General features: G+C 43.3%; 6 protein-coding genes across 6 annotated transcripts; 4 read left to right on the top strand and 2 right to left on the bottom strand.

Moving 5' to 3' along the window:
• Positions 1-1,921: 1,921 nt before the first annotated feature.
• LOC102700703 (phenolic glucoside malonyltransferase 1-like) lies at positions 1,922-3,468 on the top strand. Its single transcript, XM_006652825.3, has 2 exons — positions 1,922-2,572; positions 2,700-3,468. Exons 1-2 carry the CDS (start codon positions 1,922-1,924, stop codon positions 3,390-3,392), a joined length of 1,344 nt encoding a protein of 447 aa, XP_006652888.1. The 3' UTR covers positions 3,393-3,468.
• Positions 3,469-9,093: 5,625 nt separating this feature from the next.
• Positions 9,094-11,117, top strand: LOC102704888 (agmatine coumaroyltransferase-like). Its single transcript, XM_006653744.3, has 2 exons — positions 9,094-9,795; positions 9,909-11,117. The coding sequence occupies exons 1-2, from the start codon at positions 9,148-9,150 to the stop codon at positions 10,590-10,592; spliced, it is 1,332 nt and encodes a 443-aa protein (XP_006653807.3). The 5' UTR covers positions 9,094-9,147; the 3' UTR covers positions 10,593-11,117.
• A 996-nt stretch (positions 11,118-12,113) lies between these two features.
• Positions 12,114-12,617, top strand: LOC102704612 (phenolic glucoside malonyltransferase 1-like). Its single transcript, XM_006653743.1, has one exon. The coding sequence runs from the start codon at positions 12,114-12,116 to the stop codon at positions 12,615-12,617; it is 504 nt and encodes a 167-aa protein (XP_006653806.1).
• A 1,120-nt stretch (positions 12,618-13,737) lies between these two features.
• LOC102704335 (transcription termination factor MTERF15, mitochondrial-like) lies at positions 13,738-15,195 on the top strand. Its single transcript, XM_040523670.1, has one exon. It carries the CDS (start codon positions 13,807-13,809, stop codon positions 14,998-15,000), a length of 1,194 nt encoding a protein of 397 aa, XP_040379604.1. The 5' UTR covers positions 13,738-13,806; the 3' UTR covers positions 15,001-15,195.
• A 300-nt stretch (positions 15,196-15,495) lies between these two features.
• LOC102704056 (DNA polymerase I A, chloroplastic) lies at positions 15,496-22,960 on the bottom strand. Its single transcript, XM_040523270.1, has 12 exons — positions 22,505-22,960; positions 21,296-22,046; positions 20,589-20,786; positions 19,537-20,204; positions 18,663-19,089; positions 18,445-18,540; positions 17,847-17,939; positions 17,553-17,747; positions 17,377-17,469; positions 16,615-16,827; positions 16,438-16,527; positions 15,496-16,222 (listed from the first exon to the last, which is right to left on the bottom strand). Exons 1-12 carry the CDS (start codon positions 22,651-22,653, stop codon positions 16,061-16,063), a joined length of 3,135 nt encoding a protein of 1,044 aa, XP_040379204.1. The 5' UTR covers positions 22,654-22,960; the 3' UTR covers positions 15,496-16,060.
• Positions 22,961-26,189: 3,229 nt separating this feature from the next.
• Positions 26,190-27,341, bottom strand: LOC121054216 (protein EPIDERMAL PATTERNING FACTOR 2-like). The gene is made up of 3 exons (XM_040523271.1): positions 27,101-27,341; positions 26,550-26,614; positions 26,190-26,423 (listed from the first exon to the last, which is right to left on the bottom strand). Exons 1-3 carry the CDS (start codon positions 27,207-27,209, stop codon positions 26,199-26,201), a joined length of 399 nt encoding a protein of 132 aa, XP_040379205.1. The 5' UTR covers positions 27,210-27,341; the 3' UTR covers positions 26,190-26,198.
• Between the last annotated feature and the right edge of the window lie 568 nt (positions 27,342-27,909).

Raw genomic sequence — 27,909 nt, 5'->3', positions numbered from 1 at the left:
GGTAACAGCTGATAGTCGGAAAAAGATCGAGTCAGTGTACTGTGTCTGTGTACTATTCAGGACACGGATAACAACCAGAAGTCACATGGTTATCATGTTTTTCTTTTTTCTTTTTACCGTAGAAAGCAAAACAATCGGGCCAGTGCGCTAGGATAAGAACATGTTAACGAAAGGAGTAGTCTTACACGAAGATGTATCCTGACCAAATAAATCTAATTTGATTTGTTTCAGATAGGATTGGAATGAAAAACGAGCAGGATAAAATAATTGCTTAGGATGTGTTTGGTTGGTTGGACTTGTCTAGATGGGAGATGGCCACCTAGTTTTTTTTGTTGTGTTTGTTTTGCGGGCGAAGCTAGATTGGGTGACCTAGAAGAGGAATATTCCATAAAGATCTGGATGGGTGTATCCGGTCAAATTGGCTGGATGAGCTCATCCACCTTCAGTAACAGTGTTTATTAGTGATTGTTTAGTGATAATTAGTGTGTTTTGTTATTAATTAGTAATTAACAAGTTTAAATTAATGTTAATTAGTGATGACAGATATATTTCATTGTTAATTCGTACTAATTAGGATAATATTTATGTTTATTAATTAATATTATTATTTATTAGTAATTAAATATGCTTATCTCATCCATCCAACCAAACAAAACATTAGATCGTCCCATTCATCCAACCAAACATAAATCTCGATCACCATATCCCTAAAAATATGGATGATCATATCTCATCCCACCTTGACCACCAACCAAACGTAATAAAAAAAATTATAAATCGTACTTAAAATTGCTTTAGTAATAAATCAAATCATAATAAAAAAAATCAATAATTATATAATTTTTTAAATAAGACGAAGGATCAAACATAGATCAAAATATCAACGGCGTCAAACTAGGGTGCAATGTTTTCTTTAGCTTCGTGGTGGTACCGGAAGAGCAATGCAATACCCAAATTCTTCTTCATATTTTACCAATAGCCCAATACTAATCTTATAATAATGCTTCCTTCATTTATTTTCTATACGACGCCGTTGACTTTTAGGTCTAAATTTAACTATTTATCTTATTAAATATATATATATATTGTTATAATATAATTTATTATTATAGAAGCTTTAAATACAACTTATAATTTTTTATGTTTGGATTAAAATTTCAAATAACGGTTAAATAGAGATTTAAAAGTCAACCCCACCATATAAAAAAGAATGGAGAGAGCAGTGACGATTTATTGAATATTGACAAACAAATTCTCACATTCACTCACTCACAAATCATTAGTTGTATCTTCTACCAGCAATAGCAATTAGCAATGAGGCATTGTGGGCTGAGACAGTCACTCACTTTAATCCTTGACTCGGAGTCTCGGAGTCTCAACGGCTAATTAAGATCCAGCAGCGGAGTGGGCAAATGAGAATGGAGGCAAGGTAGCAAGAGCGCTGAGGCGGCCAGGCGTGGGTGGAGGTGGACACCCTGTATAATGATAGAGATATGCTTCAGTCCAATAAAAAGTAACAAAAACTATCTTGAGCTACCGATACCTCGTGATATCAAATCGTTTCTGATCGTTGGATGTAATAGTGCACATACTACTCAGCTAAATCTAATTATGAGAAACTGTTTGATAACTCGAGGTACCGGTAACTCGAGATATTTTTTTTGACGGAGCAAATCTCATAATGATATTATCATTAAGACATGATGTGAATCCTGACGTCTAGCAGGGTGATTACGTTGCCTGCCACCAGCCATGCACTGAGCGCGAGCGGCTGAAGTGGCTAGGTCTCCCACTTCACTGTATTTATTCCGACGACCCGACGCATTTCTGCAGAAGCGTCTCCATTCACGTACAATACGGAAGGTCGCAAAACCAAAGTATGCAAAGCAGCCGAGCTGAGAGGATCAGAGCGCTAGGCCTCATGCCAGCGGTGAATATTGTCGACGTCAGCTACGTGGCTGTGCCGGCGATGGCCACGCTGCCGCCGGAGCCGATCAAGCTCACCGCGATGGAGACGCTGTGGCTCCCCGTCCCGGTGCTGCAACACGTCTTGTTCTACGAAGGCGCCGGCGTCTCGCCGCCGTTCGAAACCGTTGTCCGGTCGCTCCGGACGTCCCTAGGCTTGACGCTGCCGAGGTTCGCTCCTCTCGCCGGCGAGCTCGTCTACCTGGAGGACACCGTCGACCTCGCCATCGCGTGCTCCGCCTCGAGCGGCGTCAAGTTCGTGACGGCAGAGTCCGACGCCGACGCCCGCCGCCTCGCGGGCGACGAGTCGCAGGACCTGCAGACGTTGGAGAGCCTTGTGCCTCAGCTGGACATGGGCAGGCTGCCCATGCCTGTTCTGGCGGTGCAGGCCACGCGCCTGCAGGGCGGGCTGGCGATCGGCGTGACGATGCACCACGGAGTCGCCGATGGCAAGTCGTTCTGGATGTTCGTGGAGGCGTGGGCGGCGGCGTGCCGGGGCGAGGCGCCGACCGCGACACCGTGCTTCGACCGCTCTGTCATCAAGTGGTCCAGTGGTGAGGAGATCGACAAGAGCTTCTTGCGCAAGTTCGCGCCATACTTTCCTCTTGTACGTTACTTCGTGCCATATTTTCCCATCTTTTTGTGCATCGCTAATCCATGCATACATACATAGCTAATCTAGCCCAAGGTAGCATGAGATTTGAGAACACGCGTGGACCACATTGACGTCGCAGGTGCCTCAGGCGGAATCGTTTCTTGGAGAACGCAAGCAGCTCATCCGCCGGACGTTCACCGTGGACGCACAGCAACTCGAACGCCTAAAGGACCTCATCGCCCGCGACGGCGAAGCCCACGGCGAAGCCCACGGCGCGCCACTGCATCGGCCTCCATCGAGCTTCGTCGCCGTCCTCGCGATGGCCTGGACGTTCTTCGCCCGGTGCAAGACCTCCGCCGCGGACGACGGCGACGTGTTCGTTTTCTTCTTCGCCGACGTCCGCGCGCGCCTCGACCCTCCCGTCGACCCGGGGTACTTCGGGGCCTGTCTGACCGGGTGCCGCGTGAGTCTCCCGGTGCGCGACGTCCACGCCGACGGCGCACTGCCGGCCGCCGCGTCGGCGCTACAGGAGGGGATCCGCAGAATGGCGGAGGATCCGCTAGCCGGGTGGAATTTCCCGAGCCAGGCCCGCGGCAAGGGCCCCGCGGACAGGGTGATGAACGTGTCCGGCTCGGCAGGTTTCCGTCCGTACGACGTCGCTGACTTCGGGTGGGGGAAGCCGAGACGGACGGAGCCGATCAGGTTGAACCGCGACGGGCAGTTGGCGCTGGTCCGTGCCGCCGACGGCCACGGGGTGCAGATCTCCATCTCCTTGCTCCAACAAGCACACATGGACGCTTTCAAGTCACAGTTGCTCGAGTTATTGGGATAACATGCAAATCCTCCTTCCGTTTTATAAAATATAAAATCCTACCCCTTCCGCCCAATAAGAGATAAGGTATTTTATTATTCAAATAAATTTATCACATAATGTAAGGATCTTGAGATCCCAAGACAATATTTTATTCTTTATCTAGTAACTTTTATACTGTTTTATTCATATCAATCAACTTTTTACATGTTTTAGTTTTTCGCCACTTATTTTTTACATGATTTGTAATATTGATACTTCTTTAATTTTTGCAATATATGCAATCTATTATATTATGTGACGGTAGGAATAGTACATATGTACTATATTTTTTTTAATATATAAAGAACAATTTTACCATTCCTGATAAGGTAGCAGAATGTATTACTGTTTTCTATAAAAAAATTTGCTACCTCTTATATACTGTAAGTTACTAAATTTTACATAGAAAACAATGATAAAGTGGTATCTTCTCAAAGATGGGAAAAATACTCATATATAAATATTGCTATATTGTTTAGCATGAATTAAAGGAATGAAGAAAAGACTATAATATCCCCCAATAAATAAGGAGTGATTGAGGTAAAAGGATGTGTTACTAATAGTGCTCAAAATGCTATGTTCTAGTAAAAAAAATTTAAATTATATAAATCCTTATATTTTAAAACAGAGTGAGTAATATGTCCTAATTACCGTGTATTTCAACATGTACAAGTTATGTTGAACACAGTTGTTTGATTTTTTTAAACAAAAAAGTAAATGTTATATTTATAAGTGAAAAATAATTTATAAATAAAATTTTCATATACGTGTCTTCACGATATAAATGTGAAGGATGGAAAATAAACTACATGGGAAAACCTAAAATCAAATCTAAATTTTAAGAGTTAAATTTTAACTTGTAGGTATATATATACGGAAGCAAAAATATGAGATCGTGAGTTTCGGTATTCATGAAGGGAGATAGCGGTACATCCTGTCAACACTTAATTACACGGCGATGTGGATCGAAGAATATGTTCAGTACTTTCATAAGACATATTTTCAAGTCGTAAGTGTGTAAACAATATTCAAAATTAAATTTAATCTACACTTTGAGAAGCAAAAACAATCAAATTCCACCGTGGATATTACCTTCTGTACAGTACAAATATCATTTGTTATTTTCGTTTCACCAAATGTAGATCGAAATTAACTCTTCTTGTGTGTACAGTGAGAGGTTTCACCATGATATATCTTATCAATTTCTTAATTTTTATACAGTTAATTGAAGTACCAAATTTTCCCGTGTAATTTTGCTAGACTCACCAATTCATCCCGTTGTAATGGCTTAAATACTTTTTTTTTTCATTAATATGGTAATTCCAAGACACCAATGCAACTGCGATAGATGACTCATTTGACTATATATTTATAATTTTTAGGTATTCTATAATGTTTTCTAATGATAGTAGATCTAATCTAGACCATTTATTTTTTCTAATCTAATGATAGTAGAATGCTTTTTACAAGTATAGAACTTCAAATCAACGGTCAAGATTAATGATAATACTGGTATTGGATTATAAATAGATAGTATCGTAGTCGAGCTCTTATATTTTTCCTTGAAAATTTTCCCCAAAGACACGGTGCGCCAGAAATGATGGTGCCCCCGGAGGCGTATCCCAAGCTACTCGCTTTTCTTTATTTTTGATAAGTCAAAATTTAAATATTTAATTAATTTGGAGTTGACTTTAATATTTTCCGCCGAAGTTTTTTTATTAACTTTAATATCTAAGAATACATATATAAATGTTTTTATTTATAAAATATTTTTTATTTATAAATATACCGTTTGTTCCATCGTCTCGGAGTCAACGAGAATAGGAATGCATGTGCAGCATGGCTAGATGAGGTGGTAGCTAGGGTCCTCCAGATCCGGCACCCCAAGGCCGGATCCAGCATCCCCCGATCCGCATCATGGATGATAACTTGGCAAGGCTCGTCGCGGTGGCGGAGTGTGGCATCGACGCTGGTGAAGAGCGAGGGGGGTGTAAAACATCATGCAAAGGTCATCAAGGCGCTTGAAATGAGCAGACGGACAGGTACGCACGCCGGTGCTGCTAGCTCGATGGCCACACAAGGCCAGCTGGGGAACAACGACGTGGACGGTGGCGGGTAGCACGGGTCGGTTCCGTGCGCGATCGTTCGCGCAGATCTTCCAACTGGAGATGTTGCAACCCAATGAGGTCGCGACTCGCGACGGAGGCATGTCGTTTGTGCTCATGAGACGCGCGTGCGCATCACACGGCAGGTTGTTGGGAGGGCTGGTAGTTCGAATTGCAGGTTGGGTTTGTCGTTACTGGCAGCAGTGAGTTGGTCGTTATGAAATGTGCGAAATGATATGATTTTCAGAAACAAACTTTTATCTTCTCCCCTAATTGTGGTTTTCCGTGTTATGGCTCTTCTCAGGCAATGGAAAGTTTTTCTAAAGGGCAACGAAGAGCAGGCGATGGAGAAGATGATCGAAGAAATCCATGAAGGTGTCAAGAAATTAGCTATAATTAGTAGAAGTTTGCGTGCTGGAGGAAGAAGACCGTAGAGTTTTCTCTTGATTTTGGGTGCTGTTTTGAACTAGGTTCCTCGGTCATGGAGACCTGTTTTGTGTTTTTATTCAGCTGTCAGCTGTATGTTTGGACCTTGTAGCTGGTAACCGCAGCATTGACAAGCAGGGCTAAGAAAGCCTTTTATCCCAAAAAAAAATGCGCATCACACGGGAGAGTCGGTCAAGGGGGTTGGTTAATGCCGATCAGTACTAAATTAGTAAATGGAATATAAACATCAGTTAAATATTGGCTTGTTATCTCAACTATCAAGTAGTTTTCATACTTGTCATGTCATATAGTTCCTCCGTTCTAAAAAAACCAATTTTTCGATTTTTGTGTCGAGCATTTGACCATCCGTCTTATTTGAAAATTTTTAAAAAAATTTAAAAAAATTAGTCACACATAAGGTACTATTCATGTTTTATCATCTAATAAAAATAAAATTATTAATCGTAAATTTTTTAAATAAGACGAAGAGGTAAACATTATATCTAAAAATTGAAAAGTTGATTTGTTTTGAGACGGAGGGAGTAGACACTATGTATAGAAACTATGTATTCAATAGATGTTGTCTTTAAATTAAATTTTCATCCAATCATCTCTCTTCTCTCCTTTTATCACCTATCACTTTGTTTTTGTTTTTGGTTCTTGTGCAGAGATGGTTTCTTGCATGAGAAATGCTTTCTTCATCTTTTTTTCTCTCTCCTCATTAACTCCCTTGTCATATAAGATTTTTTGCTTATATGACAATGTATTTAATGCTAAAAAAACTAGATGACATGGAGGCATGGGGATGGCCTTAGGAGTACACAATGAGACCAGAAACGGGAAACCCGGGCCAAACTCGTGGCTAAACGGGCCACCATAATTGGCTGCCATGGATGTTTTGCAAAGGGTTTGAACGCACATGAATATTCCGCAATGCGCCTCAAAGTGGGATACGCCGTACGAGAGCAATTGATCGTTGGATCGGGGATGGCGGTGGGTCTATCCTTAGGTATTCTAGATTAATTTTAATTAAATTAAATAAACTAAATTTTATTTTATAGTAAAACTTAATTCGTTTTGTTGAACTAGTGACCCTAAATTACCAATCCATAGTTGGGATAAGCTATTTACGCGATCAAGTAGGATGGGTCGATATATTCCCTCCGTCTAGAATTGATCCACATATCACGTGTAGGCTCTTCTAGTCAATTTTATTACATCTTCTTTCATACGTGGTCCATAGATAGCAGGATGTACTTCCTCTGCTTTTGATTTGATAGATAATAGTTAGTCTTATTCAAACTTTTTATATAAATATACAAAACAATAGTAAGTTATGCTTAAAGTTCAATAAGTAATAAAACAAATTATATTAATAATTATATATATCCTATGAAATAATGTTGGGTTTTGTCACGACAATTAATTCTCGACGAGCCAAGGCCACGGTAACAGATTGAATGAGCAGTAAAGTAATACTTTCATTAAAAAAATGTAATTTTTGGGTTGTTAGTACATACTAAGGTCGAAAGGAAAATAATAACCAAGGAATATATGAGTGCGGAAGGGTGTGTGAGGATAAAATAGAAAAAAATTAAATGAGAAGTAATTAATAGGACAACTAGTACTGTGAATAGTAAAAAATATTTATATTTTATTACGAGATTTAAATTCCAAAAATAATTACATTTTGATCTGATCTTCAAAGACACCCATGAAACCACCGACAGAGTGCAATTCATAGCAATCCACAGAAAATAAAAATGATTCAAATAATGAGAACCACGTAAATCAATGTCTGGAGTGATGGAGTCCAATGCTTGGAGTTGAGCCACCGAATGAAGCTAAGGAGCTTTTATAGAGGCATGTGTTGCTTTGCGACACCACAGGCTTGGCCTCCGCATCGGTTTGGATCCGAGCTGGCAAGCCGTGGCCACTAGCCATCTCACCATGTTTAACACAGCCAATATCGTATTCCATTTCTCTCAGAATATTTATATCAAATAATTAAATTTAACAAAATATAGTACCAACTTGTGTTTAGAGGCAATTGGTTAGATAAGAAAATAATCGGATGATTATACGAAAATCATAAGACAACCAATTCAATGTCGCGGGTGTGAATCTGGTCAAATAGACTGAAGACGGTTTTCTCGTTTCCCGTTAACATGTTTCCATGTTTTGTGCAAACATTCACCATGTAAGGTTTATTTTAAAATCAAATAAATTCATTTTTCAAATTTGTAAAAAAATATTTTTTCTAATTTGATAATTCATATCGGTTTGGGCAAGGACATGATCTCCAAAACCTATCTTTAACTATCATTTTATATTATAATATTACAATAAATAAATAAAATTTTATTTTATTGGAGGCTGACCAGATTTTTTTTATGGAAAGAGCATTCATAATATAGTATTTTGGTCTTTTATATCTCTCCTTATCTTCTCCTTTGAATTATAGATAATCTCTTTTTTTTTTACAGACAGTAGTATGCCAGGAACACTCACGCTCACACAGTCACACTCTCTCCTAGCCACGTATTTGCATCACAAACGAACAATATGAGGCCCGGAGCTGCTCCCTCGGTTCTACATTATATTTTCAGTATTCAAATATTATCTCATAAAAAACACATTTCTATAACTTTTTCCTTCAACCATTTTTCTTCATTTACATTTTTCCTATATTAACCCAATCATGGTTTAATAAGGGGCATATAGTGATTTAGGGGGTGTTTAGGACAAGGGCTAAATTTTAGCCCCTATCCCATCGAATGTTTTAATACTTATTATAAATAGTAAATATAGATTATTAATTAAACCTATTTATAATCTTGGACTAATTCGTGAGACGAATCTAATGAGCCTAATTAATTCATGATTAAACTATATGATGCTACAGTAAACATGCTCTGATTATGAATTAATTAAGATTAAAAAATTCGTCTCGCGGATTAGCGCTCATTTATGAAATTAGTTTTTTTATTAATCTATATTTAATACTAATTAAATTAGTGCCCAAACATTCGATGTGATATAACAATCCTTAACAGAGCATATTTTTAGGTTAAATGCATTTATTGGAGACGGAGCAAATTAATTATTGCCGGCTGGTCCTCCTTTTTGCCAGATAATTATTGCCGGCTGCTCCTCCGTTTGTCAGATGCCATCAGTCCAGCTCCCAGGTCCCCTCAGTCCTCATGTCTGCGGTGAGTATTGTCGATGTCAGCTATGTCGCTTTGCCGGCAACGGCCGCGCTGCCGCCGGAGCCGATCAAGCTCACCGCAATTGAATCGCTGTGGCTCACCATCCCGGTGCTGCAACACGTCCTGTTCTACGAGGCCGCCGGCTTGCCGCCGTTCGATAGCGTCGTCCAGTCCCTCCGGTCTTCCCTCGGCCTCACGCTGCAGAGCTTCGCCCCCCTCGCCGGCAAGCTCGTCTACCTCGAGGACACCGGTGACGTCGCCATCGCCTGCTCTGCCTCGGACGGGGTCAAGTTCGTGGCGGCGGAGTGCGACGCCGACGCCCGCCGCCTCGCCGGAGACGAGCTGCACGACCTGAAGACGATCGAGCGGCTCGTGCCGGAGCTCGACCTGACAAGGCTGCCGGCGTCGGTGCTGGCCGTGCAGGTCACGCGTCTGGAGGGTGGTCTGGCGGTCGGCTTCACGGTTCACCACGGCGTCGTCGATGGGAAGTCTTTCTGGATGTTGGTGGAGGCGTGGGCGGCGGCGTGCCGGGGCGAGGCGCCGGCCGCGACACCGTGCTTCGACCGCTCTGCAATCAAGCTGCATCTTGACGAGGAGATGGCCAGGAGCGTCCTGCGGAAGTACACGCCCAAATTGCCGGAGGTACGTTATCTTCGCGGCACATTTTTACCGGCGAACTAGGCAGCGGTTGCGGTGCGCAAGTTAGCGTTAAAGATTTGAGAACACGTCGACCACCATTGTTGACGACGTCGCAGGTGCCCGAGCTGGACTTGATCGTAGAAGAACGCGAGCGGTTCACCCGCCGGACGTTCACCGTGGACGCGCAGCAACTCGAACGCCTCAAGCAGCGCATCGTCCGCGAAGGCGAGGCCCACGGCACGCCACTGCGTCGGCCTCCGTCCACCTTCGTCGCCGTCGTCGCGGTGGCCTGGACGTGCTTCGCCCGGTGCATGACCGCCGCCGCGGACGACGGAGAAGTATTCCTTATGTTCCTCGCCGACCTCCGCGAGCGCCTCAACCCGCCCGTCGACGCGGGGTACTTCGGCACTTGCCTGACCGTGTGCGTCGCGAGACTCCCGGCGCGCGACCTCCACGGCGACGGCGCACTGGCGGCCGCCGCGTCGGCGACCCAGGAGGAGATCCGCAGGGTGGCGGAGGACCCGCTGGGCCGGTGGGATTTCATGACCCTGGCGGGCAGTATGGCACAGCACAGGGACAAGTTCATGAACGTGTCAGGATCGCCGGGGTTCCGGCCGTACGACGTCGCCGACTTCGGGTGGGGGAAGCCGAGGCGGACGGAGCCGATCAGGATGAACCACGACGGGCAGGTGGCGCTGGTCCGCGGCAAGGACGGTCACGGGGTGCAGGTCTCTGTCTCCTTGCTCCGATCTGCACACATGGACACTTTCAAGTCACAGTTGATCGAGCTATTGGAATGATTGACGATGGATACATTTGATCAACTGAACCTGCATTGCTGATTCGCTGCACTGCTGCATCATAGAGATATCCTTTTATTACTTTTTTTATTTACCTCACGCAACAATAATTGGTTAAATAAATATTAAGAGCAATTTTAAAGTAGGTAACAGGAGTACCATAGAAAACAGTGGTACTCCTGGTACCTCCTTAAGGATAGAAAAAATGCTCAAATATTAAGGGTTGAATATAAGCCATTGTCATGTATAAAATCACGTTTTTCTCTTTTTATTATCGTATTTATTCCTGTGGCAGCGGAGAGTATAAATATGGTGCCTTTTAGGCTAGTCTCGATGCTCAGTTTCACTACACAGTTTATAAAACAGTTAACTTGATAAAACGATGTATGAAATAGCTATTCACAGTGCAATATTTTATTACACCATTTTTAAAGCTAAATAAAACATTTAATTACTGTTGAAAGTTTGACTGTATGCAGAGAGTGTTTGATTGTATGAAATGCCTCAAGCCCCTCAATGCAAGTTTCACTCGGTTTCCGAAGACTAATTCCCTCTCTCTACTGTGCTCAAAGATTTCATGTCATGAAACTAATTCCCTCTCTCTACTCATAGTTTCATGCAAATATTTACTTTTGTGCTGATGTGTCACCTAATTAATATGCATGACAACTACATGAAACCCTCATTGAGACTGGTCTTAGTACAAGCCAATCGAACGGGGTTGTAACCCCTATAAGAGCAGGTACAATAGCAGGCTATAAGCTAGCTATAAACATATTTTAAGAAGATAAGAAAGTAAAGAGAAAGACAGTGGGCTACAGATTTATAGCTAGCTGCAACATAGACTTCAAGACATATGTATGACAAGTGGGACATGGTAGTATATGTTTTGTAGATAACTACTATCTCTGTCCCTAAATATTTGACACCGTTGACTTTTTTATATATGTTTGACTATTCGTCTTATTCAAAAATTTTTTATCAAATATGTAAAACTAAGTATATTTAACAATAAATAAAATGATATAAAAATAATTAATAATTATATAAATTTTTTAAATAAAACGAGTAGTCAAACGTGTATAAAAAAGTCAACGGTGTCAAACATTTAGGGATGGAGAGAGTATTATATAAATTATCTATTAGATTGACTATAGATGATTTGTAGTTAATAGTTGGCTATACTATTGAACTTGCTCTAACCAGCAGGTGAGCCCACGCATCTTCAATTTCCATTTCAGATATGTTAGTTGTACCGGCCGAGAGAACTGAAGACTGAACGATGCGGTGCGCGTCATGTTTTTTCCCGGTGAATCACGCGCACTGCATTCGCCGATCGATCGCCGTCTATTAATCGCTCTCCGACAGTTCGCTTCAGTCCATCGCCACCACCGTGTCTCTCACGCACACACCAGCTAGCGGGCGACTCATGTCAACGGCGGTGAGTGTCGTGGGAGTCAGCCATGTCGCTGTGCCGGCGGAGGCCGCGCGCTGCCGACGGCGCCGACGAGGCTCATCTCCATGGAGGCATTGTGGCTACGCGTCCCGCTCCTGCAGCACGTGCTGTTCTACGACTGCGAGGGTGGAGACCTGCCCCCGTTCGATGGCGTTGTCGAGTCGCTCCGGTCATCCCTCGGCGCGACGCTGGCGACCTTCGCCCCGCTCGCCGGCAGGCTCGTCCACCTCGACGTCGCCGTCGTCTGCGCTGCCTCGGATGCGGTGAAGTTCGTCGAGGAGGAGTTCCACGCCGACCTCCGCGTCGTCGCGGGCGGAGAGGCGCCCGACCTGCAGGTGCTCGAGCAGCTTGCGCCGGAGCTCGACGACATGGGCAAGCCCCCGACGTCAGGGGTGGCGGTCGGCGTGACGGTGCACCACGGCGTCGCCGACGGGAGGTCTTTCTGGACGTTCGTCGAGGAGTGGGCGGCGGCGTGCCGTGGCGAGACGCCGGCCGCGTCGCCGTGCCTCGACCGTTCGGTTATCAACTTACCTGGTGACAGCGACGACGACGGTGATGACAACCCCTGAATTCTAATAGAACACCTACTATTTGGGTTTCGGGGTTGGAGGCAGGGGCAGTGACGAACCCAGAACAGAAATTACGGGATACGTACTAATCATCTAATTTTTATATTTATACACTAATTAATATAATATAATTTAGTAATAATTGGATAATTTAACAGGGTCCGAGGACCCCGGGAAGTTAAACGTGGGTTCACCACTGGGAGGGGGTAAGTAGCGGTGTGGGTAGTTCTAGAAAAATGGACAAGATGGTAGGAGACCAACAGTGGGCAGTGAGGTGTTAGTGGCATCGCCAGTGCTGCAGGGGTGGAAGAGGACAGTGGGTCGGTGTTTGATGCGGGAGTACACCACCTCGACTAGGGAGGAGGATAGCGGATGGGGGAGAGAGGGGTCGGGGAGGGAAGGGGGGCTCGTCCATGCCGTTTGCGTCTTCTGGCACAAGCAAGCAGGGCTGCAGGCGTGGTGGAGGTGACCGCGCCAGGACGAGCCGATGGTGGGAGAAGATAGGAGATAGTGCTACTGTCTATTCACGAATCTTTATGTAATATGAGTCACCCAAAATTTAATTTATGGACTATTTTTTCAGTCCATTGATGGATAGACATATGCATTTTGGATTTTGATTCCTACGTTTTTTACACTTTCAAATTGTATTTAATGATTAAATAATTATCATATAATCAGGTAATTGAGAAATAGTTGTTTTTTGAGAGTGTTCGCGCACGTTGTCCGCACGCAAAATAGACTTTTTGCACGCTCCCACGGCGCTCAATCCGGATTCTCTGACTTTGTTAAGAAAAGTCACTAAAATATACAGTAAAATAAGTCTTGCGCTACAGTACTCTGGCTTTGAATACTATATCTACGGTAAAAACATGTGAAGATATTATAGCTTATGTACTGTTCATAGGTATGTAGCGGTCGATCTTACGCGTTGCTTGTGAATCAAATGGCTAAAAATACATCTAAAGTCATGACACTGTAGCTCTCTAACTATTCAACATAAAATCAGACAATATCATTTGCACGGCGCGCTCGATCTCGACGATCGGGGTCTGCATACTGGCAAAATAGCCCTTCGTTCGACCACTGTCTAGTATTCTAGTCTAGTCTTCTAGTGGAACTATATTTTTTTTTCGGCTATATCGATCGATTTCTCGAACGCTGCCGCCGGCCCGCCGCAACCGCATCCATGGCGCTGCGGCGTCTCGCCGGACGCGTGCTCCTCCTCCACCGCGCGGGCGTGGTACCGCTCCCGTCCCCGCGCCCGCCGCTGGCGTTCCCCTCCTCGGAATCGCGCAGCCACCTCCTCCGCTTCTCCACCTCCTCGTCCACGCCCCCGCGCTTCATGGTCCAGTACCTCGTCTCCAACTGCGGCCTCAAGCCGGCCGCGGCCGCCAAGGCGGCCCCGCTGTTCGCGAACCTCGACTCCACGTCCAGGCCCGACGCCGTGCTCGCATTCCTCCGATCTCAGGGCCTCACCCGCAGGCAGGTCCGCAGGATCGTGTCGCGGAAGCCGGAGCTGCTGCTCAGAGACGTCGACGCCACCCTCGAACCCAAGTTCAGAGCCATCCGCGCGCTCGGCCTCGGCCGCGCCGACGCTGCGCGCCTCTTTGCGCTCTACCCGCCGGCGCTCACCTTCGGCGTCCAAACCAAACTCCTCCCCCGCGTCCTCTTCTGGCTCGACTACCTCGGGTCCGCCAAGTTACTGATAAAATGGCTGGCCAAGACATGGCTGCTCCAGTACGGCGTCGACATCTTCTTCCGCAACCTCTCCACGCTTCGCTCCATCGGTATCCCCGAGAGCCGCATCCTCGCCACGGTGCGGCTGCGGCCGACGCTGATCGTGCAGTCGGAGGCCAAGCTCCAGAAGCTGCTCGATCGCGTCGAGGGGCTGCGCGTCCCGCCAAGCTCCGGGATGTTCATGTGGGTCCTCTACACGCTGCACAACGTCAGCGAGAGCGCCTTCCGGGCCAAGAAGGCGGCCGTGATGAGCGCGGCCGGGTGCACGGAGGAGGAGTTCGCCGCCATGTGCCGCCGCGCGCCGTGCTTCATGTTCGCGCCCGCGGAGCTGCTGCGGCAGAAGGTGGAGTTCCTGCTGGGGAAGGCCGAGTGCGACGCGAGGTACATCGTCAACAACCCCGTGCTGCTGACGTTTAGCCTCAGCAAGCGGATGGTGCCGAGGCACCGCGTCATCGAGACCCTGCGCTCCAGGGGCGTGGACATTGGGACGAAGGCGAACCTGCGAGGTATAATGAGATCGACGGAGGCCATGTTTGTGGATAGGTACATAGTCAGGTACCAAGAACAGGTTCCTGAACTGCACGAGCTGTATCCTCCTCGACAAGTCAATGGCAAAGAGGAGCTCGCCGTCAAGGCGAGGTGATACTTATGCGAGATTGTGTTGTCTGTCAACTGGCATCCAGAGTTTGTTGTTAAGGACTCTTGTGCATAAGCGTAAAAACATTCGTTTCTGAAATTTCTGCCCATCTATTGTTTCACATCCTTGGGAGATACAACGTAAGCCGATAGCAACTGTCACTAACCTGTAGGGTGTCATCTGTTTCAAACAATTTATATATTTTCCACCATCGACTCATTGTTAGAGTATCTCTAAGAAAATAGCTAAATTATAACTCTCTAAATCTAAATTTAATCATTTATGTTAGGTTTGACAACTCCAATGGGAAAGGAAGATGATTAGTGAAGACCTGCATATAACAATCTTGCTAGTAGGAGAATGACTTATCAGATTTAGCAATTGAGAAGTCATGTGTAGCCATTCAAATGATATAGCAAGTCAAATAGATAGTTTCTTAGAGAATTTTTATATAAAATTACTAAAATTTAGCATGACAAGTGAAATGAGTAGTCTCTTGAGATGCTCTTCCTGTCCCTTTTCTGCATTTTGAATTTTGTGGTTGATCCTCTCTTGTTAAAGATGGAATTTGCGTCCGCCAGAATCCAGATGCAGGCTTTCATTCAAGCCACCACAAAATTCGAGAATTTCAGATAAATAGGGAAAACGAGGTTGAAGAACGCTCATCAAACAAGTTGCGGTATGTCGCACGGCATCAGATATCATCAGTATAGGGTCACCTAACCTAGTACATCAGCATGCTAAACAAATTATCAACAATCGCATGCATAGTGCTTCCTACTAAACTCCAAAGTCCAGCAGGAGTCAGCTACTCGTGACAAAAAGATGAACGATCCTATTTGGAAGAATGTGGAAGTCAAGCTATCCAACCTACAGCGTACAATGCCTTCGCTCCCGAATATTAGCTCAAAGCATGCCTCCCAGCCACCAGGACAAACCTTAACAGTTCTGGCAGTTCATACTTCATATTGGCTCAGAGCATATTTTGTCATTAAATTAGATGCATTTCCGGGATGCAAATCTGCAGGGCTTTGGAGTCAACAAGGGGAGATGATGATATGACGGTTTACTTGGCCGCGTACCAATTTTGTGCACACTTGGCATCAACAGCCAGTTCAACATTCAGGATGTTGGTGCCGTAGAAGGGCTTAGACATGCATTCAACCACTATGGCCTTGGCTAGACCAGCAGACTCCGTGGGTCCTTCCAGTATCACTTCATCATGCACCTGAAAGATGGTTGCCGTCAGTTCTATTAGGTGTCAATAATTTGATGATGCAAAAACATTTAACCAGATGAAGTGTTAGTAATCAGTTAATGTTGCAAACCTATCAAGAAATAAACAGATTTAAGATCCTCAATGAAAGGTTACCTACTCGACGAGGAGAAAGCAAAGTACTATAGTTTTTGCAAGCAAAGTACTGTAGTTTTTGTGTGTTATACCTGCAAGAGAAGCCTCCAACCAAGTTCCTTAAGACGAGCATTCCGATCTATCTCAAGCATTGCACACATAGCAACATCTGCTGCACTGCCCTGTGAAGTTACATGAGGATGCAATTTCAGCATCAAAAATACTTTGTAGTACAGCACAAGTTTCGAGTTGTCATAGACGGTAATGACCTGCACTGGTGCATTGATAGCAGCCCGCTCGATGTGACCCCTTTGACCAGGAGTTGCATGAGCCATGTTAGGAAAGCGGCGTGACCGCCCAAGCAAAGTGTAAACTTCACACTTCTCCTGTGCTAATTCTTTTTGTTTAATTTGCCAAGCTAAAACCTCTTTTCTATCTCTGTACCAGAGTTTCAGGGTATCCTTTGCTTCCTTAACAGAAACCTGCCAAGGGAAGAAATTACAGGTGTGCAGTGATCTCTGAAAACAGCAGAGGAAAATACAGGGGACTGCATCTCTTTATACATTAATGGGAGAACAATTGTAGTTGCTTTCTGTTAGTGATATCACTATACTGGGTATAATGCTTCAACAGTACTCCCGCTGGTTCATGTTATGTCGTTTTAACTTTTGTACTAAATCAACTTTGACTGAGTTTATAGAAAATACACCAATATCCATGACATCAAATTAGTTCCATTAGATCGACCGTGAAATATGTCTTGATAGTGCATTTATTTGTTATTGTAGATGTTGCTACATTTTTTTGTAAACACGATGAAAGGTAGAGAAATTTGACTTAAAACAAAAGCTAAAATGACTTGTAATGTGAAAGGGAGGGGTAAATCTAAGTATGACTAACGGTCATGCAAGCTGTTTCTGGTGGTTCCCAGATGGTTATGTGACCTTAGCAATCAAAGCGGGTAGCAAATGAATTGTGTGTTTATTGCTTAAGCTAGTAAAGAATCAAGTATGTTCGTCACAAGTTCATACCTTCCAATCCCGAGCAAGCCCAACAGGTGTTTTTCCATATGCAATGGAGAAATTAAGCATTTTAGCTTTCCTCCTCTCAGCACCAAAAGCATCCTGAATCACAAATAAAACATATAGCTTTACTTAATTCTGCACAAGTACATATCTCTCAAAAAATACTATTGGAGCTGTGGTACCTTCAACAAGGGTACAGGAGGTTTGTCTTGGCCAGGTTGAGGATGCCATTCAAGAAGCACTTTCCTTTCTTCAACAGCATCACGGATATGCTGGTACATGTTCATAGCTGTCCTGGAATGGAAGTCACCACCAGCTTTGAAAGCATCTAACATACTTTTACAATTAGCAAGATGTGCCAAGATCCTGAGCTCCAACTAATCAGAAAAAAAAAATGTTTCCTTTATTTACTTGTATAGCTGTATTGGTGCAAAATTGTTCCAAAACTTTATTGAGTATCAGCTAGCATGACATACCTGACCATAATCAGCAACAATGAGAGAGTTCCCGGGAGCAGCCACAAAAGCTTGACGGATTTTATACCTATCCTTTTCCAGTGCAGGTTGATTCTACAAAGCAGAGATTATAGATTTTCAATATTATTTGGGTGATGATAACATAGCTGTCCTGGAATGGAAGTCACCACCAACTTTGAAAGCATCTAACATACTTTTACGAGAAATTTTACAGTCCTTGAGTAGGTACTGAGAGGTGGCAAAATTTTAATGTAAAATTTGATACCTTTTAGTACCTAGGTACCAAAATTTAACACTAAAATTTTAATACCTCTTGGTACCTTCTTAAGGACCGTAAAATTGCTCTACTTTTACAATTAGCAAGATGCGCCAAGATCCAGAGCTCCAACTAATCAGAAAATATTTTTTGGGAATAATTTGTTAATAAAAGAGTGACTTATGATTCAAAAGAGTGAATTGTGATTCAAGCTAAGAAGAAAATGACCAATGGTTCTTATCTGGAAGGTATTATAAAATGTATAAATAAAGAAAATAATAATAATTATCAGCCTTCAGAATACCACAATATTTATTCAGAAAAACATAAGTGGAAAGTAACCTGTAAATTTGGTGTTCTTGCTGACAAACGCCCTGTTTCTGTGTTTATATTTAATGAACAGTGGATCCGCCCCTCCGTACATGATATATGATTCCCCTATCAAAGAGTAAAAGGAGATACATACTGTTAAGAACTGGCCATGTAGCTAAGATTAGTTGATAGTAGGCAGTTAGCCACTCATGCCTAACTGGCACAGGTGGGGTCAGCTCACTGCTCACCTGTAAGGGAAGAATAAAGTTGGATATCAATGAGTCAATAGAACATATCTCACAGAGAGCCGCAATGGCATGACACGCTTCCTTTCCTTTTTTTCCTCCACCAAATGCTTCGTATGCAGTTCCGTAAGAGGCAGTGTCATTTAGATCATTCTCAGAAATTTCTGAATCGCTGCTGCATTTATCATCCTCTAAATCATCTATTGTGTAAACAAGATCAGTTGTCAGTTTACCAGCCAAACTTCTCAATGCATCCCCACTTACTGAAGGCCAGCCACTTGCAGTAAATAGATCGGTTTTCAGATCTTCCACAATGCTGAAAAGTTCAATAGTGCGATACTTTGGAGTCTTCTTGCCCTCTGCAACAAGGCTTCCATCATTTGGCACTTTAATAATTTTACTCTTCGGCAAAGTTTCACCAGGTTTGCATCTGCACATATATTATTAACATCAAAAGTCATGTGCAAGAAATGTCTAGAGGAGATACAAACAAAAGGACAGAAAGTTCCATTTAAATCTTTTTACATTGATGAAGGAACACATATTGTACCTAATTAAAATACATCACCAAAATATGAACTACCAGAAGTTTCTAGAATAGTAAGTAAACTGAAATCTGCCTTTCTTTTTTGTGGTTCTGAAATCAAAAAAAAAAAAGGACACAAGACAGATGGTATTTTTAAAGTAGAAGGAATCGTTCATGCAAGCTCAATGTATGAAGTTGGTTTCCTAAGCAAGATCAAATTCCACAATATAGGCATATTTTGCGTTTGTTATCATAATTATTATCAAACCTAGTGAATATCCTGCATAAGAATGCACAGAATTATGTATAAAACATGTTTGGTAAGAGATTGGAGCACGGTGAGGGGTGTACCTATTCTCTATACCACCAAAGAACAGTTGACGAATCTGAGTATCGCTGTTGACATTCATGTACTTTGCATCAGGACAATATTTAGATGCCCATTTCCGAAATTTATCTGCAGCTAGTTTCCTCTGTGCAACAGCAACCTTTTCAATTTCTGAAAGATAAGCACAGTCGACAAGCATTCCAGCTGTTTCCATCTTGACAAGAAGGGCACCAAAGGGACGCCAATACTCCTCATAGAAATCATACAAGGAACCTCTAGGGCAACCATCAAAAGTCCAGTGCTTTTTTTCCAGCTTGGTTTTCAAACTTTCATAAAGTCGCAAGGTACTCATTGAATCTAATGAAGAATAACATATCCACATTTCTCTGTCATCCCTTTGTAACACTTTGACAGGCTCCATAGAGATAATTTTCCCTGCAGATCCATCCTTTTTAATCTTTTTCCAACCAAAGATGGTTTTCATTGATCTCTTTCCAATCTTTTGTAATTCCTTTGGTACAGCACCCATGACTCTGTGATCATTTGTAAGTCCTTCAAGTGAATAACCTCCATCAGTTCTTCTTGAAGAGTCCCAAAGTCGTGCAAGATGCATTGTATCAGCATGAAACCCAGCAACTTTGATTCCATAGTTCTCTATGACATGGCTATCAAAACTATAGTTGTGCCAAACCTATATGGAAAAAACATGACATCTGTTCAGAAAACTCACAAAGATGCTAGCGGTACACAGTAGTACAGATGCAATCCTATAATTCCTAGAAGCTCAAAGAAGTAGCAAGACTTTGGCCAGCGATTCAGATGGCCGCAACATCAGTATATGCTACAGTAGGTTATTAACATGTAAGTCTGTGCATTCTAAGTTGTAAGCTTGCCCTTAAATGCATGATATAATCATGCATTTCACAGTGGCTGCAAGTTGCAACAATATTCTAGTTTTTGGTTCCATGTGTATCGGTGTACTGTATTAGTAGCACAGAAGATGAGAAGCCAGACATGCCTAGGTATACTACTTCGGTACTTCCCACATAAGAAGAAGAAGAACACAAAGCCACACCTTCCTGATTGAAGGGTCCTCGAAAAATGGAGCAAACTCCATGAGGACATCTCGCCCACCATCCAGCACATCCACCCAAATGCATGTTTTGCCATTTCCAAAATCTGCTTCTGCATCAGAGTTGCCAGAGTAGATGCTAAAGCAAATGACCTCTCCATGGCCCACTGGTGTCTCTTGTTTAACGTCAATATTAGCTACCTGCATAACATTGTGCTCTCCTGAATTATAATACTAGAAAGACATCAATTGGAACAAAATACATGAAAATTTTAGCATAACTCGATTGCCCAGTAACCATTGAATCAAGATGGTAAAAGGGATCAACTTCACAAGCAATATTACTTTGCCCTAAATTGACAATGATATTGTATCCAATCGTAAGGAAGAGTAAGAACAGCAAAAGAAACAGTCGTGCAACACAATGTTTGGCAAACAGTACTTGCAGAAGAAGCAAATAAACTCGCACTAAACAGAATTAGATTTCTCAAGATAGAGCAGTATAAGTAATTTTTTTACTACGAAAGATGGGATGTGGGAATGTGGTGTTTTGAACATTGACACCTCACAGTAAAGGGTATACAGGTAGGTTCAGTCAAACTTTTTAGAGTCGGTACCTAACGGAAAATGTTAGACACAGCATATGACAGGCAATGCGAATTAGCCACTTTATATAGACATAAAGGCAATCAATGAGGGATCTTCATTACCTCTGTGTCACATGCATGAATGAAGTTTTTGTACTTTGAAGTAAGCAACTGAACAACACCCCTAGCTGATTTCACATTGTCAACCACCAGAACTTTATCATACACAGTAGCAAGTGCCTTCCTCGCATCTATAGACTCCTTGGACATGGGTGCCTTAACTGGAGAATCCTGTACTGTAGCTGGAGAGTCTTGTACTGTCTTCTTGGCTGTGCATTCAGGCAAATCTCCATCAGAACCATCCCTAACTTCGTCATCAAACTGCAGGCTTGTCTCAACTTTAGAAATCTTCAGTACAGAAGCATCAATCTTAGCACCACCAGGCCATTGAGTCTTCAGTTCAGAACCACTAGGCTTGTTGAGTGGTTTAATGTCATCGTTGACAACACTGGTCAGTGCTGACACAGCACTTACAGCTTGATTCATCAGATGATGCTTTGTCAGTTCCATGTTAGCATGCCTATTTGCAAGAGAATTAGGTGCCATTCTTTCTCTTACACTGTACAATGAAGAATATTTGGAACTTTTGTAATCTTCCAAGGGTTCATGATGAAGAACTCCTGCTCGTAGATGAGTGGAACCATTATAAATAGTATTTCCCACACTATTCCTGGTTTTGATCGAAGATATTCTCTTGCTCTCCTCAATCCATTCTTGTGCGTTACTTTGCACACTGAAGTTGTTATACACTCCAATCTTGAAAGCACTGTTGTCTTTAACTCCAATCCCTGAACTACTATGCGAGTACTCCTGCCTGACAATCAGAAAATTCCTATCGTGAGAGATGGAACAACAAGCTGGTTCATCATGCTTAATAACCACTTTACTACTATTAGGGCGACAATGACAACATTTGATGAACACTATAATTTGACAGGAAGTAGCAAGGTTTATCTAAACAGTGTTAGGGGCAATTTTTCAAGTTCCTACAAGGCATAGGACGCAGAACAAGCTGTCACAGCAAGGAATATTGCTCACTCATCCCTGGATTATTTCATTGACTGGTTAATCCAGAACACCGCACAAGCTTTCAAAAACAAATAATAACACTACGAGCAGGGCATTGGGCTGAACCTAAAACGACACCTAGGTCGTCGCGTGACCTCAAACCGAATGAGTAGCATCACAACCAACAGACAACCACGCGTCCAATACGCACGAACTTTACCGAGCAAAGCACAAAATCACCGACCAGACAGGAACAACGACTACCTTCCACCACCGATGAACGGCGAGGACAGCGAGCCGCCGCCGCGGCGGCGGCGGCAGCGGAAGGGCGACGGCGGCGCAGCCCAGAGAGGCGCGGAGCACGGGCACCGCCGCAGCTGCGCGGGCGCCGGCGCCGGCGCCGGAGCGGCCATCGCTATGGACCCCACGAGCCGCCTCAGCCTCCCCCCTCCCCTCCCTCCTCCTCCCCCTCCCGCTAGCCCGCACCCGCAGCCGAAGCCACCAGGCGCCGCCGTCTTGGGCGACGCGGCACGGCTAGCGCCCGGAGCAGGCGGCGGCGGCGGCGCGCGCGGGCATCACGACGAGAGGAGCGCGGCGTCGCGGCCCGGCGCGGCTCGGCGAGAGGCGAAGCGAGGGGAGGAGAGGAGAGCTCGCCGAGGCCGCGAGGAGGAGGAGGGGGGATAGGGGAGGGGTTTACGGCGGAATCCGTATCTGCGCCTCCTCTCCTCTGTGGCGCGGTGAGAGCAGGTACAATAAACGTGGTAAGCTGACTTAAAAAAAATAATATTGCTGAGTTGGTAAAAATAAAGAAGGAGAGAGAAGAGGATAAATGTTTAATTTAGAGCCAGTCTGCACATATAAATTAAGAAAAAATACCACTTCTAAGATAAACTAAGATAAAGAAAGAGATGTGATAGGGTATATAAAGAATATAATATTATTGTCATGACAAAATAAGCTAAAAATTAGAGTCTCTTATTATACGTGTGAGCTATAAAATTACTTGTGTATGATATGGAATGAAATTAAAGTATATCGATCTTGCTCTGAGGCTGGAAAGCGGAAGGTTTTTTTTTTCTTTTTCTTTTCTCGCTACGCGCACACGCTGGCGGCCACCGAAATGTTTCACAATCTTGTTGTTTTGCGTGTCTGCGAGGTGTACACGTCGGCCGGTGGTGTAGGCGTTACTGGTTTTATAGTGGGATTTAACGAATGATAGTGGAGCGTTAGTTTAGTTGGTGGACCGTCTTTTGTTGTGTCTTGATGTCTTCCAGATGCATGTGCTAATAAGCATGGTTAACAGCAAAGTGCTAAAGGAATAATAATAAGGGAATGTACAAGAAGTTTGGAGGTTTGTGATTTTGTTCGTAGGTGTGATCCATCGTACTGTTTTCTCTATTTATAGAGATAATGAAAGGTTTATTGATCTTAACCAATAAGTACATGTACGAAGACATTATCATGCAAATAAATTTGATGACATGTAGAGAAAGGGAGCGTAAAAAGAAAAAAACTCATTGTTATAACAATGGCTCAGAGTTAACTCTTACTATTTATTAAATAAATTTGTGTTGTTAGGGGTGGTTAAAGTGAGAGTATAGAAATAAAAATTATTCTATTCTATTAATTCATAAATCATACGTAACTCTATATTTCTATATACTTGTATATAATGGGTTATTGTTGCTGATGTAAATAAAAAAGGAGTTGACTATAGATTAAATATGTACTTAGGGCAATCATAACGATAAGTATATTGTAGCCCTTGTATAACTACTCATCCCATTATTTTTATAGGATACATTTTGATTTGGCAGTCCCTAATTTTGTAGAAAGAGGGTGTACGGAGCTACTTATGACATGGGTACTCATAAACCTAGTCTAGAATTTTTTAAGCCAAATTTTAAATCTTTTTAGCATATTTATAGATACTTCTTATCTAAACTTAATATCTTACAAATAGCCTAAACGTGCTTTAAAGAGGAGTAAACTTGCTCCGTGCCTAAGAGGGTGGCATCTCAAGGAGTCAAGGGTGGGTCTGATACACGGACGATGGCGTGCTTCTTCTCACGCGTTTAGAAAGCACTGCAAATGTTTGCATGTGCATGGACTCGGGTTGTGAATGGTTAGGTTTACTCTGTTTATAAGCTTGAACCTATCTATAATATGCTCCATTAAATTTGAAGTGACGTTCTAAAATTTAGTGGATCAAATAGTTCTAACCTTAATAACCTTATGGTATATGGATTGATCCTTCTAACAGTGACTCATTTTATCTATTTTATTTATACTCATTTAGCATGTATAAATTTGGACATAATTTTTTAAAATTCACGTTCACGATAAAAAAATTAAATTTAGCTGAAAGTTGGTGGGATGGTCTATTGTGCAAAAGAGCAGCTTTGCACAAGTTTTAATCCTTTTGTACATGTGGAACCCACGCAACACAGATCGTTTCTCCTCTCCTTTTTTCGTTTCAGCACGTTGCATCTCTTTTCCCTTTCATGGTCCGCGTAAGTTTTTCTGTAGCCTAGGGGAACAACATTTGGCCCATGTTCACAAACATGTAGAACTAGTATCATTTTAATTTTCTGTTTATACTTATATTTTAAATATAGAAAGTCTATACATATAAAATATACAAATATATAATTAACACATACTAATTTTGTACGTATAAAATTTATACCGTATAAATTCAGAACATATTCAACAGCGTGTTAAATTGGTCCAGAAAAAATATACATAAAAAATCTATATATATGCTATTTATACATGTAACTTTGTATCTACAAACTTTATATATAGAAACCTTAGAAAAAACCTTATCAATAGAAATATTCAATATTAAAATATTTATTGTATACATGCCAACATAAAAGAAAGCTGTTCATGTATCTTATCTACGCAGCTAACTAAAAGAAAATGCAAATGATGGCAAGAACAAGCAAGATCAATTGACAAGCAGGCTCAAAGTATCCCAGCAGCTTATCTAAATTTGATCATACATATTTTCATTTGGATGATCATCTAAAATAGTTTCATACTTCATATATATCTCTTTATACTTCATTTAAAATAGTTTCATGCTTCATATCTCTTTGTACTTCAATAGATCATCCATATATGACATCCTCTATATCTCCTTGAAGAATGAAGAGAGAACATACAAATATGAAGTTCCTCTCTCCTAATATGGATGATATCTAAAAATAAATGATACGATGAATGTTTTGCTGGAGCTCAATTTTTAACATTCATCCTTTAATTTCAAGATGAAGGATGGGATAAATGAACCGCTGGGATGCTCTCACAACTGACAAAGCAAGAAAGAAAAGAAAAATAAACGTGTGTAATTGCTCCGCTATCGATTCGCATGGACGTGCCCCACGCGAACGTTCGCCCAACAGACGTTTTGGCATCTCAATCCTCTAATTCAGTTATCTTTCAAAAAAAATCCTCTAATTCAGTTTTGTATCATGAGAAGAGTGAACTTGAGAGAAGTGATGCTAACTGAATGTAAAATAAAACGGCAGAACTACAGCTTAACCTGAACAGTCCATCGAAGTTGAAACCCAGGCTTCAGGTACAACAAAAAGAAACTCTATCTTACTAAATCAATCTAGAAGAGCACACATCTTTTTTTAGCGTGTCTCCAATACATTCTCCCTACGACAAAAGAAAAGGAACTCTGGTCGATCTGATATCCCAAAATTTACTACTAGCTCAGGAACTCTTCACTTCTGCAGTAGACATACTAGCTATAGCTAATCGACGACGACGACGACGACTCTTCATTTACAAACACCCTAGCTAGCTCGTGATCGACAACGCCAGCATCACGGCGACGGAGAGCATCCTTGGCCGGCATGATCGATCGAGGTATCAGCTGAACGCATGGTGTACGACGGCCGCGCCGCCGCTCGCCGGCCGGCCGGTGGCTGGCCGGACGATCGAGCTAGCTGGAGGGCACCGGGTAGCACTTGCCCTTGCACATGCAGCGGTACACCATCGGGCACGGCTCCGCGATGGAGCACTTGAAGCTCACCATGACGCGGCTGCACGGCGAGCAGGCGCCGCACGCGTGCGAGCAGTCCGGCAGGCTCGACCCCGTCGCGTACACCTCCTCCTGCAGGACGCCGCCGCCGCCGCCGACGTTCTCCCCGGCTGTCGCGCGCCCCTGCTTGCACGTACGCATCGATCGATTGGCGAGCAAAGAAAACATCAATATGTTGGTTTGTACTCCTAGCTAGCTAGGCTGATCTAACCGAACTACTCATGAAATGATCGATATATTTGTACGACATGCCTGTGGTGAAATCACTAGTGTCGCAGTGCTGATCTTTTCTTCCACAAGCACCGGGTCTGCACCATCTGCTGGAATTAATTCAGGACATCTGAAATTAGCAGCGAGGTGAAAGCAGAGATTGCAATTTCGGTTCGAAATTCCCGAAATTCCTGAAATTTCGGATTTACTGGTGGGGTCCAGTAGCCAGTGTCTATCGGTTGAATATTTCGGTGAAAATAAATTTTGAAAAAAAATCTAAACTAAACACTAATATCCTATCGAAATCCACTCCCCATGCCCACCGGCTGCTGCTACGCAGGTTTCCTCCTGCCCTCTTCTTTTTCTCTGCATTTTCTTGATTTTTTCCAGAAATTTTGACTAAATTTTAAATTTGAATTTGAAAATTTTCGTCCGAAATTTCCGAAATTTCCGGTTTTCAGATATTTCGGTCCCCCCCCCCCCCCCCCCGTGTTAGAAAATTGCAAACCGAAATTTCAAACCATGGGTGAAAGCAAGAAGATCGAGATGCGTAACAGCATAGGTGCATTGCATACTCTACTTGACTGACTTACAAGGTGCCGGTCTGATGCCATCACAAGTGGCCGCAAGAAGCAGGACGGCTGCAAGCTGGAGGAGAAGGGTGCGGTAGTGACCTCGAGCGTCAGCGAGTTTCCTTCCCATCGGCTAGTTCAGGAAATTGCAGACGAGCTAGCTAGCTCAGCTCTGCCCTAGAGCGCAAGGCACGTAGGTGAAACTGGGCGGCCGGTGTGGCTACGCAAAGGGCATGCAAAAGCAACGTCACCACTGGACCAAAGCTTGTCTGAAGGAGGCAGACGACACAACACGCAGGGCACGTCCATATATATATATATATATACCCACGCCGCAGGAACGAACGCGAGGCTGCAGGGACGACGCAGCAGGGGTATGCAGCCATTGATGAGGCAGCGGCAGCGCGCGTCTTTGATTGTGCTTCACATGATCCCCGGCACGGCTCACATGGATTCAATGACGGGCTCCCTGCTTTCTGCTGGCCCGGCTCTGGATCCTCTTCGCAGGCGGCTTACCTGATCGATCGAGGAGGCCATGGGGGCAGGAGCGGAGACAGGATTTAACGGTATTTGTGTCAACTTTACTATATTATTAAATTATTTCATAAATATATATTAAAAATATTAATTTATAATGAATATTGCAAGAAATTATTGGTGTCATCTGACACCATTATGGCTTCGCTCCTGCCCTAGGGTATTGGGGGTGTATAACTTAAAAATAATTTATAAATAAATTTTTTATATACTATGCTTAATAATTTAAATGTCTTGGGGCAGGCAGCAACGCACCGGCGCCGCTCCGCGTTCGAACGAGATCGAGAGCGAGG

Source organism: Oryza brachyantha, chromosome 4, assembly GCF_000231095.2.
Source record: "Oryza brachyantha chromosome 4, ObraRS2, whole genome shotgun sequence".
NCBI classification, from domain to species: domain Eukaryota; kingdom Viridiplantae; phylum Streptophyta; class Magnoliopsida; order Poales; family Poaceae; genus Oryza; species Oryza brachyantha.
The sequence above is the reverse complement of the archived record's forward strand: the minus strand, read 5'-3'. Positions and strand labels throughout refer to the sequence as shown.